The sequence below is a fragment of the Protobothrops mucrosquamatus genome, unplaced genomic scaffold (genome assembly GCF_001527695.2).
Source record: "Protobothrops mucrosquamatus isolate PMUCROS unplaced genomic scaffold, P.Mucros_1.0 scaffold1269, whole genome shotgun sequence".
NCBI classification, from domain to species: Eukaryota; Metazoa; Chordata; class Lepidosauria; order Squamata; family Viperidae; genus Protobothrops; species Protobothrops mucrosquamatus.
The window spans coordinates 314-12,180 of NW_015387475.1; the positions used below are offsets into that span (position 1 = coordinate 314).

General features: G+C 44.1%; 1 protein-coding gene across 1 annotated transcript; it reads left to right on the forward strand.

Annotated features, from left to right (window-relative positions):
* The first annotated feature begins 505 nt into the window (after positions 1-505).
* Positions 506-11,106, forward strand: LOC107292124 (membrane-spanning 4-domains subfamily A member 15-like). The gene is made up of 7 exons (XM_015821183.1): positions 506-524; positions 2,185-2,432; positions 3,177-3,296; positions 3,458-3,514; positions 5,600-5,719; positions 8,464-8,577; positions 10,847-11,106. Exons 2-7 carry the CDS (start codon positions 2,217-2,219, stop codon positions 10,955-10,957), a joined length of 738 nt encoding a protein of 245 aa, XP_015676669.1. The 5' UTR covers positions 506-524; positions 2,185-2,216; the 3' UTR covers positions 10,958-11,106.
* The last annotated feature ends 761 nt before the right edge of the window (positions 11,107-11,867 follow it).

An 11,867-nucleotide genomic window follows, 5' to 3' on the forward strand; every position in this document is an offset into this window, starting at 1 on the left:
GATTTTTGCTAAACTTTGACTTCCAATTAATAATGCTCAAGAAGGATGTAGCTTCCTCTTAAGGTCTGTACAAATCCTAATTGTGGGATTAATTTGGGCCATTGGGTCAGGGTTTTAAAAATCTGGTGGGTTATTAGGTGTCGATAGCAATCGGGACTTTCCTGTATTGCTTTACTGCTTTCTGAGGTTGTCCGGGTTTTTGTTAGGAAACCCAGGCTGATGCTCCAGTTGTGTTCTGAAAGTGTCCTTCACAGTAACTTGTTCTGTCCAAATCGGTATGACCTTCCTGGAAGATGGCAATCTTGGATAATTTTCCTCTCATCTCTGAATAAGCAGAGATGAGAGTGGACCGGTGGACCCAAACTGTTATTTGTTGCAATAGGTAAAGGGGCAACAAAGAAGGTTTTTTCTGGAGTTCTAGGCTAAGGTATGAGGAAATCCCTCCTTTCGGTAGGTGGGGGAGCCCCGCCCTCCGCCTTTTTCATTTCCCCTGGAGTTTGTGTACTTCATCTTGAGCGGTTGTCGTGAGTAGATTCTGATAACATTTTTTAAAAAATAATATGAAATTAATGTGCGGACCATCCTGTGCCTGCCGCTTCTCCCCTGCAGTCATCCACCCGCGGTCTTCTCAGCCTCGCAGTCATCGCAGGTCTTCTGGGTGGGAGCATTTCAGGGGAGAATTAGTGGACAGTAAAGAGTTTGCAGTCAATCTTGCCCTGATGGAAGTGCCTAATACGCACACAGGCGCCCTGTAAACTTACAAAGATTCAACATTTGAAGTTCACCCTTCAAAAGTTTGTGGGTGGGTCGATTTTCGCTTAACTTTGGACTTCCAACTAATGCAGCTCAAGAAGGACATAGCTTCCTCTTAAGGTCTATACAAATCCTAACTGGTGGGATTAATTCTGGCCATTGAGTCAGGGTTTTAAAAATCCGGAGGGTTATTAGATGTCGATTACAGTTGGGACTTTTATCGCTTCACTGCTTTCTGGGGTTGTCCGGATTTTTGTTAGGAAACCCAGGCTGATGCTCCAGTTGTGTTCTGAAAAGAAGCCTCAATACATCAGTGAAGCAAAGCTGGGATACAGATCCCTGCTCTTGTGTCCTTTACAGCAGTGGTCTCCAAACCCCCCCCCCCAGGGGCATAGCTTTGGGCCCTGTGGGTGGGTGGCCAGAGTGTCCCAGTTCCCCTCTTCCCACCCCCTCCCAGCCAGGCCTCCAAGCCACAAAGGTTGGAAACGGCTGCTTTATAGTAACTTGTTCTGTCCAAATCGGTATGACCTTCGTGGAAGATGGCAATCAACATGATCATCCATGCTTGGTGCCTTTAGATTCCATCTGCCAGTAATAGGAGAAGAGGGCAAGTACAATAAAATCTTGCCTGAATGAGAAATGCCATTTAGCTGGGTGTATCCAAGCTGGTGCTAAGATTAGAAAGACACTTTTTGCACTGAAAAATGTTCTCCATGTTCTGATTATTTTTTTCTCCCTGATGTCTATGGAGATTCTCAATCTTCCATGTCATGGTTGTCACACAGGTCCTTTCCAAAAGGCAACTGGATTTTTTTTTTCCTTGAAAACATTTCACTTCTCAACAAAGAAGCTTCTTTGGTTCTGGCTCAGCGGTTCTCAACCTATGGGTCGCAACCCTATTTGAGGTCGATCGACCATTTCACGGGGGTTGCCAAGCAAGGCTGTCCGCCATTTTTTTCCCCTTTTCCGGCGGGTGCCTTACCTCCCTTGAGCTGGGCCAGCTGGTGGTTGGCCTGCTCCGTCTCTGCCGCTTGGCAGCTACGCCTCGGCTGGCGCAGGGGGCGGAACCACGCATGCGTGGCGCTCCCGGGCAGGGAAAGTCCTCGACTTACGACCAGTTGGGTAGTCCTCAACTTACGACCGGTTTAGTCCTCGACGTACGACCGGTTTAGTCCTCAACTTACGACCGGTTGGGGGTCGCGGAATTAAAAAGTTGAGAACCACTGTTCTGGCTGAATGGTAGGGAAAGGGAAGATTTTTATCCCTGAGAAAGTTGTATGTGTTTAGTACCCTGCTCCGTGAAGCTGTCTGGCAATCTTCTGCAGTTTCAATGCAGGCAAATGTTATCTCATAAGTGAGATTAAGGACAAGGAACCAGGCATTGCCTCCTTGATGTTAAGACATTAACTTTCCTCACTTGTTCATTTTCAGGTAACTCAGCTGTGGCAACATCTCCAGCAAGCATGGCTACTGGATCCATATTTGTCATCCCCTCTAATGGAGCGAACGTAATCCAAACGGCCCCTGGATTGCCCGGTGTTGCTCTTCAGGCATCTGGAGCAACTCCATACCCTCAGTATGGAACTCAGCAACTTGGAATTTCCACCAGTGTTCCTCAACAAGTCTCCCAGAAGGTTCCTATGCAGAGATTCCTCAGTGCTGAGGCCAAAGTGTTTGGGGTACGCATGCTTTGCTATGTGCCTGTTTGAAGTCCATTAAGGTTTTAGAGCTATGAAGAGACCTGTGAGCCCCATGATGAAGTTCTGGAACTTGGCTTGGTTGTTGTCTGGCTCTGGAATATACTCCAGAAATCTCTGCTCTTCCTGGTAGTTTCTTTTGTGTTTCTACAAAACATTCTGATTCCCAGGCTTTGTTCTTTTACTGAGAAAGTGAAGCTCAGACATAGTTTCAGCCAGATCTTTTTTTCTCCCTTCCCTCTGAGAAGTGCAACTCTTGGGCATTTTTCCAGAAGAACTTGTTTATAGATTGGCTCCAGCCCAAGCCAATTGAAGTTGCTTTGTACTTATGACCATGCTTAACTTCCTCTTGCAGAGGAGTCTGTAATAAGAGAAGTGACATTTCTTTCTCAAAGGCCCATCTTGATATACTTACAGTCCTTCTTCCTGACAAGAGCAGCCTCACTGTAGGTGAAACTAGATCATAATCTGGAGGAAATGTCCAGTACATAGTGACAATGGTGTCTCAAACTGTCCCTTTCCCCCCCATTTGAATTTTTCACCATAGGAACCCAGGCCTTGGGTCAACACCTGCCCTGGAAGCTTAGAAGCCCCAACCCCTTTCAAGGACCTTTCAAAGAGGGATAGAAAGTGATGCTTTTCCAGGGGTGCTAACAAATTAGAAAGTTTCTCTTTCTCAGATTCAGAGAACTAATTTTTCGTATTTTGTGTGTTTTCCTTCCATAGGCCGTCCAGATCATGATTGGGTTGATCCACATTGGCTTTGGAGCTGTCGCAATCTGTCTCTATCCTTACGATCTTACCGTGTCTGGAACTGGAGGTTACCCCTTTTGGGGAGGGATATTTGTAAGTATGTGCAAATTTTCGTTGAGTCATGCATCATGGTATTAATGGCTAATGGATACCTATAAAAGTCCTGTTTGCATGGAACCTCCCTGGTTTCTTATGGGTGCCAGATTTTCCCAGTGGACTAAAATAAAATATTTTTTCTGTTTCTTTTTCCATAGTTCATTTCTACTGGGTCACTATGTGTAGTAGCTGCGAATCGTTCAAATCATGATTTGGTGAGAAAGATATATGGCGTTTGAATTTATTTTATGCTTTATCTTTGTAAGCGCTCAGGTCCTTCTATACTGTCTATTGTCTTCAAATACTGCTCAGTCTTAAATCAACATTTGAGGAAAAAAACAAACTCAAAATCCCCACCCACTTCATTCTTTAATCAACTTTTGCTTCCATGCTTTGCTTCCACTGAAAGTTCTGTGTCAACAGTAGAGACTGTTTAACCATCCAGAACTGGAGCCTCCCCTGGTCCCCATTTTGCGATGGGCTTCTTCCCAAGTTCCCTTCCTGATCTGCAACCTGCAACACTGCAGGTCCTGTCAGTACTACGATGAAAATGAGAGAAGCCCAAGAAAGTCAATGACCGTGACTTGGGTGCTTGTTCTACCAGAGCTTCCTTAGCTGCTACTAGTCCTGAACAAAGAGGTATGTCCTTACATTCTCTAGTCTTGAACCAGACTGCCAACCACCAACATGCCTCCTCCTCCTCCTCCATATTGACAGAGGTTCCTGTTTCAGCAGTATTCCTACATGGAAGCAACATTAGAAAGAAGTTCAGTGTATTAGGAGTAAAAGTATGGAACAAGTGGTGGGTCTCATCCTGGGAATCAAAGAGAGGAGAGAGCTGATGGTAGCCCTCCTGCAAAGAGCTTGCTTTCTTCTCTCCTGTTTCTCCTTGGTTTAAAGTGTTCGTGGCAACACAAAAATGTTTTGTCTTGTAAAGGAACATAGTGTGGATTCAAGAGAAGAAAAATGACCATTTTGATAGAAAAATACTACATTCCTGACAGGGGAGAACTAAAAACAGAGCAATTTTTAAACATTCAGATTCCTCACAATTGTCTCCAAGGGTTTCTTTATTCCCATCTCTCTAGTTGCCTCTCTGTAATGTTGTATAGCTAGAAAAGCATTTAACATTAACATTTAATGCTTAGAGTGCATTGTGTCCTAGAATAAACAGTCTGGGATTTCTTTAACTAAAATGTTAGAGAAGGAAGAAATTGTAACAGGTTTCCTGTCACTTTTAACCATGGCCTTCCATGGAGGCTGACATCCAGAAACAGAGAGAAGGAATTTGACAGTGTTAGAAAAGCCTTCAAATGAATTGTGACATTTGCCTTTCATCCATGTAAAACCCTGTTGTTGCTGAATGTCTATGGAGATTCTCAGTCATCCTGGTCATAGTTATCCCAAAGATGATTTTTCCTGAGGCAACTGGACTTTCTTTTTTTTCTTTGAAGATGTTTCGCTTCTCATTCAAGAAGCTTCTTCAGCTCTGACTGGATGGTGGGAAATGGAAAGATTTATACTCCTGCAGTCAGCTGTTCATTTGCACTCTTTTAGCGAGTTGTTGAGGCCACCTAGAGATTTATCTGTGTTATCAGGGTCACCTGAGTGGTGCAAATGAGTGTGGAGCCTTCTTGGCACTGTTGAAAGGACTATATTGTAGACTGGAGATAGATGATGTCGTATCCCTACCGCTCTGTTGAGAGAGAGCTGTTCAGTTTTGACACATAGATGGCCTCTTTGACCCGTCTTTCAAACCAGCGGTCTTCTCTGTCCAAAATGTGGAATTTGCTGCCTTCAAAAGCTTGGCCTTTGTCTTTTAAATGCAGATGGACTGCTGACTCTTGTCCTGATGGGCTTGTGCTCCTGTGTTGTGCCATGCATTTATGAAGTGGTTGATTTGTTTCCCCAATATACAGATCTGCACATGGCTCGATGCATTGTACTGCATATACCATGTTGCTCAGTTTGTGTCTGGGTGTTTTATCTTTTGGTGGACAAGCTTCTGCTTTAGTGTACTCTTGGGTTCGAAGTGTGCACATATGTTGTGTTGGCCAAAGATCTTCCTGAGCTTTCTGATATTCCTGCAATGTATGGAATGACTACGTTGCTTTGTTTAATGTTTCCTTCGTCAGTTATGGAGGAGCTCCTGCTGGGTCTTTTTTGAGATTTGATGAAGGCCCACTTGGGATAGCCACAAGTTCTAAGGGCTTCCTTGATGTGTTTTAGTTCTTTTTCTTTTCCATCTTTGCTGACACTGCAATTGTAATTTCTCTCTTTCTGGTGAATTTCTGTTTCAGGTGGAATCCAGTATAGGAATGAACATTGCAAGTGCTACAGTGGCATTAACTGGTATCATGATGTGCCTATACCAGATGATCGTCACCACTATTCCTCAATATGACACTACAAGGATAATCGTAAGTAAACCAATCTGGTCTTAAATTTTGGCTTCATATGCAGAATCCCGAAGAAGTTTTTGTATGCAGCCAGGATATCCCAGATTCTTTCTTTGTTTTAAATCTTTCCTTGAATAGGTCTAAGTCCCAAAGACATGACTGCTATTTGATTTGAATTTTATATATATATATATATTGGTTAAATAAGGGCAAGTAATCTTCTGGTTGTTGAGGTACAAAGTGTGTAGCTCTTTGTAGATTTCTTTCTTTTCTAGTTTTTTTTTGGTAGAAAGGGGAATAGATTTTTAAAAAACATGGAAAATGTGTTTTAGGTACACCTTTTGACTATGTCTCTGTAGAGTGTAAAAATTTGATTGTTTTACAGTAGGGTTTGAGTGCTGCAAAACAAAGAATTGTTTGAAAATTCTATATAGGACAAAATACAGCTGTACATGTTGAAATCTATACCAGGTTTTCCTGCCACCTCCACTTCCTCATCCCTGCTTTGCATATGACACCCAGTTTTAGAAAACTGAAATTTAGGTAAGTTCTGAAGTGTGGACAGTTTAGAACCATATACCTGGGATCAAAGGCTTGATATTTTAGTATTTTGTAAAATGCTATCCTTTGATTTCTTATGAGTGTTTAATCATAGTAGTATCTCATCCAGGGTTTTATTCCTTTACAACCTGACAGATGATTGGAAAGAAGTTGGATAAAGAAAATAGATCTAGCTGTATCCTTATTGATGAGGGAAAGCAATATATCTTAGACTGACTGAATCTAAATCACATTGTTGCCCTTAACCATAATCTGTTAATGCCAATTTTCTCAATTTTCCCATGAGATTACCTTTACCTTATCCTCAGACCATGAGTAAGATTCCAAGCCTTAAGTCATCATTAGCTGCACTAGGATAAAACTAATCCTTTCCTCTCCTCTTATTCTGACCCCATCCAACAACAACCTCAAGGTGTATAAAATCTATTTCCCTTCACCCATTATCTTGGAGATAAAGTCAGGTGACCAAGACTGGATACGTTAGGACAATGGGGAGGCCTGCGGCTTTTCGTCTTTGGATTAGCCAGCCTCTGTCTTAACTGCTTTTGGTTCTGTCCCTTGTGACTCTTGGTGTAATTCAGGAGAATGTACACTCAAAATGTTCTATTGTCATAACCGGAATACCTTGTTCTAGCAAACACATCCCTTTAAATAAGGAAGCAGAGGGACTGGAAATAAAACAAAGGATCTTTCACTGATATGCAAAGCTAGAGTGATCACTGGGCACATGGCCAGCAGAATGCCAAAGAGCCTAGAATTAAGAAAGTTTATGGGTTAAATACCTTTAGAACATAAGAATAAGAATGATTAAGTAATGTACATCGTACTATGGCCTTTATAGCTGTGAGGGAACCTTTTACATTACTATGGGATGTCCTTACCATGGTCTGACCCGGGGCCTCTAACTTCCACATTCCTACAAAGGCTCCAATCTGGCCTTCTTCTGATAACACTACTACCACCTTCTATCATGAACAATGTCCTTCAGCCAGTTTGGTTAGGAGAGCTGAGAATTTCTTCATCAGTGAAACTAATGATTTAGACCAGGCATGTCAAACACAAGGCCCGGGGGCCGGATGCGGCCCACGAAGTGGTTTCATGCGGCCCGCAAAGCCATCCTGGAAACAGTGAGAGAATGGCCCCTGCTGCCTTGGCCCTGGCCCAGGCCAGCCGGGAGCCAATGTACAAGTTTGTGGTGGCCATCTATGCTGAAACACGTTCAGTCTTAGCTCCACAAGACCGTCTGGAAACAGCGAGGAACCAGCCCCTGCCACGTCGGCCTCACCCCCTGGGTGCATGCTGGGGAGGTGTCACCCTTTGTGAGGAATGAAGAAATGCACCATCACCTGGAAGTGGCCAGAAAATGGCCCTTGCCTACTTCACATATCCAGCTTGATGGGCTCTGCCCTGGTCCCACCCCTTTCTGCCAGAGACCCTCAGAACTGTCCCACTCCTGCCCAGGGCCCCACAGGCACCCTTGACGTGAATGATGTAGAGCTGGCCATGCCCATCCAGTAGGCCACACCCACTCCATCCACGCCCACCCATTAGGCCGCACCCACTCTGGCCACACACACCCGCCCCCCCGAGGGCAACCGCAATGCTGATGCGGCCCTCAATGAAATTGAGTTTGACACCCCTGATTTAGACTGAGCGTTGGATTCTTCTTCTCTGCTTCATCCTACATGAGCAGCTTTTTGTGGTGCGTAAAGGAGAAACAAGGCTCAGGTGAAATACGTGCTACTGTGCAACGATTTAACTTGATGTGTGGCTCTGAAATATGATTGATCCCCCTTTGATTCTCAGTGATATCTGGAATTTCCCTCCAGAATGCTGCAAAACATAAGAGCAAAGACGATGGGGGTGGGGAAGCTGGAGTCATTTAACAACCGTAGGATTCCCTTAACTGCAGCGATTTCCTTAACAACAGTGTCAAGAAAGGTGAAATTACGCTTGACTCACTTAACAACTGTCTTGCTTAACAATGGAAATTCTGATCCCAATTGTGGTTGTAGGTCGATGATTACCTGTACGCAGCCTCTGTTTTTCCCCAGTACAATTGTTCCTCCCAGTGTTTCCCCAGGAAGCAGCTGGGAGTCCCTTTTAATGGTGCAGGCACATTAGATAAAATAAAATACGTACTGCTACATTAATTTCTTGCAACTGATTGCAACCATCTTTCCACACGTCTCCATGCTCTATAGAGTGTCAGTTATGGCCTCGCCAGTCTGCTGCTTTTGTTCAGCCTGTTGGAATTTTGCATCGCTGTTTCCCTTGGACGCTTTGCGTGCCAGGCAACCGGCCGTCGTGTTGACCAGGTAAATATGTGCTATTTCAATAATAGCTTTAGCAGTTGTCATTGGTAAAGAATGTAAAGATGATTGTCCATTTTTCTTCTTTATATTCACACTCCACCTAACCCGACCGTTTGCATGTTTCTTTGCTGTTACCCTGAAGAATAGGTGAGATTGGCTGCTCAGGATACCAAGCAAGCTTTATAACTAGGAGAGGTTTGAATTTTGATCCAACACCCTGTGGCTATTTGCTTCAGCATATGAATAATTAGATGACATGAATTTTCCCCAGCTTCTCTTTTGCTAGAGAGGGAATGTCATCAATACAACACATTTATGTTGTCTCTTTTTAATTCAGTGATGCAGAAGTTCATGTCTCCATTTTAGAAGGCTTGAATTTTGATCCAACACCCTGTGGTTAATTGCTTCTGCATATGAATAATTAGATGACGCAATTTTTTTCCCAGCTTCAGTTTTGCCAGAGAGGGAATGTCATGAATGCAACACAGTTTGTATTCTCTCTTTTTAATTCATGATGCAGAAGTTCATGTCATTTAAGAGGGCTCAGTTCTAAATGCATATATTTACTTTAGTAGTGTGACCACATTAATTTAAAAAATAACATTGTTTTTAATTCTCAGACCAACAGCTGAATACATGACTACCATAAGCTATCTAAGATCTCCAAATATAGATGTGGCAATAAAGGGATTCTAACAGAACTACAAAGGCTTTTAAAAAAAAACCAGTTGAAAACAATTGAATTACCAACCAAGTGCCTTCATTCTGCATTGGCAAGTTCTGTGGCGGCTCAGATAGCCATGTCTATCCCTTGTTTGGCAGAAGCGACAATTGGCTTCCTTTTGTACCAATAACAAACATACTCTCAACCTTTCAGAAATGCTTCAGATTAATTTGAGAGGGAGAAAATGGGAGAGAACAAAGACTGAAAGGGGTGAATATGGTTGGACCTGACAAAACAGAAGAACTCTAAAAATATTGTAAGCAGCTAAATCAGCATGCAGAGATGCCTGTCTTGGAGGCCTTGGTGCTCTCTAGCTTGGTTGCTTTCTTGCAGATGTTTCATTACTCAAATTAGATAACATCTTCAGTGCAGGTTTATTATTTGGGTAGTAAAACATCTGCCCAAAACAACCAAGCTCAAAGAACATCAAGGTCCCCTCATTTTAACATTGAGCTACAAATATTCTCCTTTATCGGCACCTGTATTCACAGCCACTGCCAGCTGAAGCCAATTCAGACACAAAAAAATAATTTTCCCTGGAGGGAAATGCATCTTGTTTGGGCCTTTAAATTCTTAGAATAAGTTAATAATCTGATAGCTTTTGTGAATAAATCACAAGAATATTCTTTATTTGTTTATATGCTCCTCAAGCTGGACCCTAGAGGTTTACAACAACAGTGTAGCCATATGAATACAGAAACATAAAATATATAACTAATGCACAAAATAAAATCAGTCCCCAAAGATCCTCAGGAGAAGCCAGTTCACTTCTCTTACCACTTTCCAGAGAATCATCCCAGTTGGCACCATCCTTATTTGAGAAGGTCATCCATTCCATACAGAGAACACTCACTGGGGCGGGTGAGGGTCTTCCTGTCATACCTCTTAGTACAGTGGTTCTCAACCTTTTTAATGCCGTGACCCCCAACTGGTCATAAGTCGAGGACTAAACCGGTCGTAAGTTGAGGACTAAACCGGTCGTAAGTCGAGGACTACCCAACCGGTCATAAGTCGAGGACTTTCCCTGCCCGGGAGCACCACGCATGTGTGGTTCCACCCCCTGCGCCGGCCGAGGCGTAGCTGGCAAGCGGCAAAGACGGAGCAGGCCGACCACCAGCTGGCCCAGCCCAAGGGAGGTAAGGCACCCACCGGAAATGGGGGGAAAAAATGGCGGACAAAAAAAATGGCCGACAGCCTTGCTTGGCGACCCCCATGAAATGGTTGATCGACCCCAAATGGGGTCCCGACCCACAGGTTGAGAACCACTGTCTTAGTAGGTAGATGGGAGATCCTGAGCAGGCATCCTCTGAATGTGTGGATAAGGTTGGGAGATTCAATCAGGAAAAGTCGCTTAAATGCTCAGGCCCTAAATCATTTGCATCTTAAGTAATAGTTTTAAAGAATTCTCTATCAGGACTTTGAGCTATCAAGGATTTCAGCCTGTTGGTGAGACTGCCAGTATCACAATTGGAGAATCTATTCCTCCTACCCAGGGTAACAGGTGCGTCCCTGAGTATTTTTTGTAATGACTATTCTTTTCTGTTACAGCCAACCATGCTTTTTTGGCCTTACCAAGTCATCAGAGGTGGAGCAGTCACACCTGAACCAAATCCTCCTCCTCCACCGACTTACGATAAGGTGGTTACCAAATTTCCTTAAATCAAGAATCCCAGGAATGAAATGTGAGAAGTGTTGCAACAGGAGAAGCAATGCATTTCATATTATTTTGTCCTCCAGCTTCCTTGTTTATTTTTCAGTTACAGCGTTTAAACACTAAATTAAAGCTCAGACTGTCCAAGGAGCTGCTGATACAGTTGTACAAAGGAATAATTGAGTCTGTCATTTGCACCTCTATAACTGGTTTGGCACTGCAATCAAAGCAAGACAGACTTCAAGGGATAATTAGAAGTGCAGAAAAAACAATTGCTACCAGCCTGCCTTCCATTGAGGACCTGTATACTGCACGAGCCAGAAAGAGTGCTGTGAAAATATCTACAGACCCCTCACATCCTGGACATACAGTAAACTTTCAATTTATTCCCTCAAAATGATGCCATAGGGCAGGGGTGTCAAACTCAATTTCATTGAGGGCCACATCAGCAATGCGGTTGTCCTCGGGGGGCCGGGCGGGTGTGGCCAGGGTGGGTGCAGCCTACTGGGTGGGCATTGTTCGTGTCAAGGGTGCCTGTGGGAGCCTGGGCAGGAGTGAGACAGATCTGAGGGTCTCTGGCAGAAGGGGGTGGGACCAGGGTAAGCGCCAAGGCATGGTCCATTTCTTCATTCCTCACAAAGGGTGACACCTCCCCAGCATGCACCCAGGGGGCGGGGCCGACGCGGCAGGGGCTGGTTCCTGGCTGTTTCCAGATGGCCTTGTGGAGCTAAGACTGAATGCGTTTCAGCATAGATGGCCATCACAAAATTGTACATTGGCTCCCGGCCGGCCTGGGCCAGGGCCAAGGCAGCGGGGGCCATTCCCTCACTGTTTCCAGGATGGCTTAGCAGGCCACATGAAACCACTTTGCGGGCCGCATCCGGCCCCCGGGCCTTGTGTTTGACATGTCTGCCATAG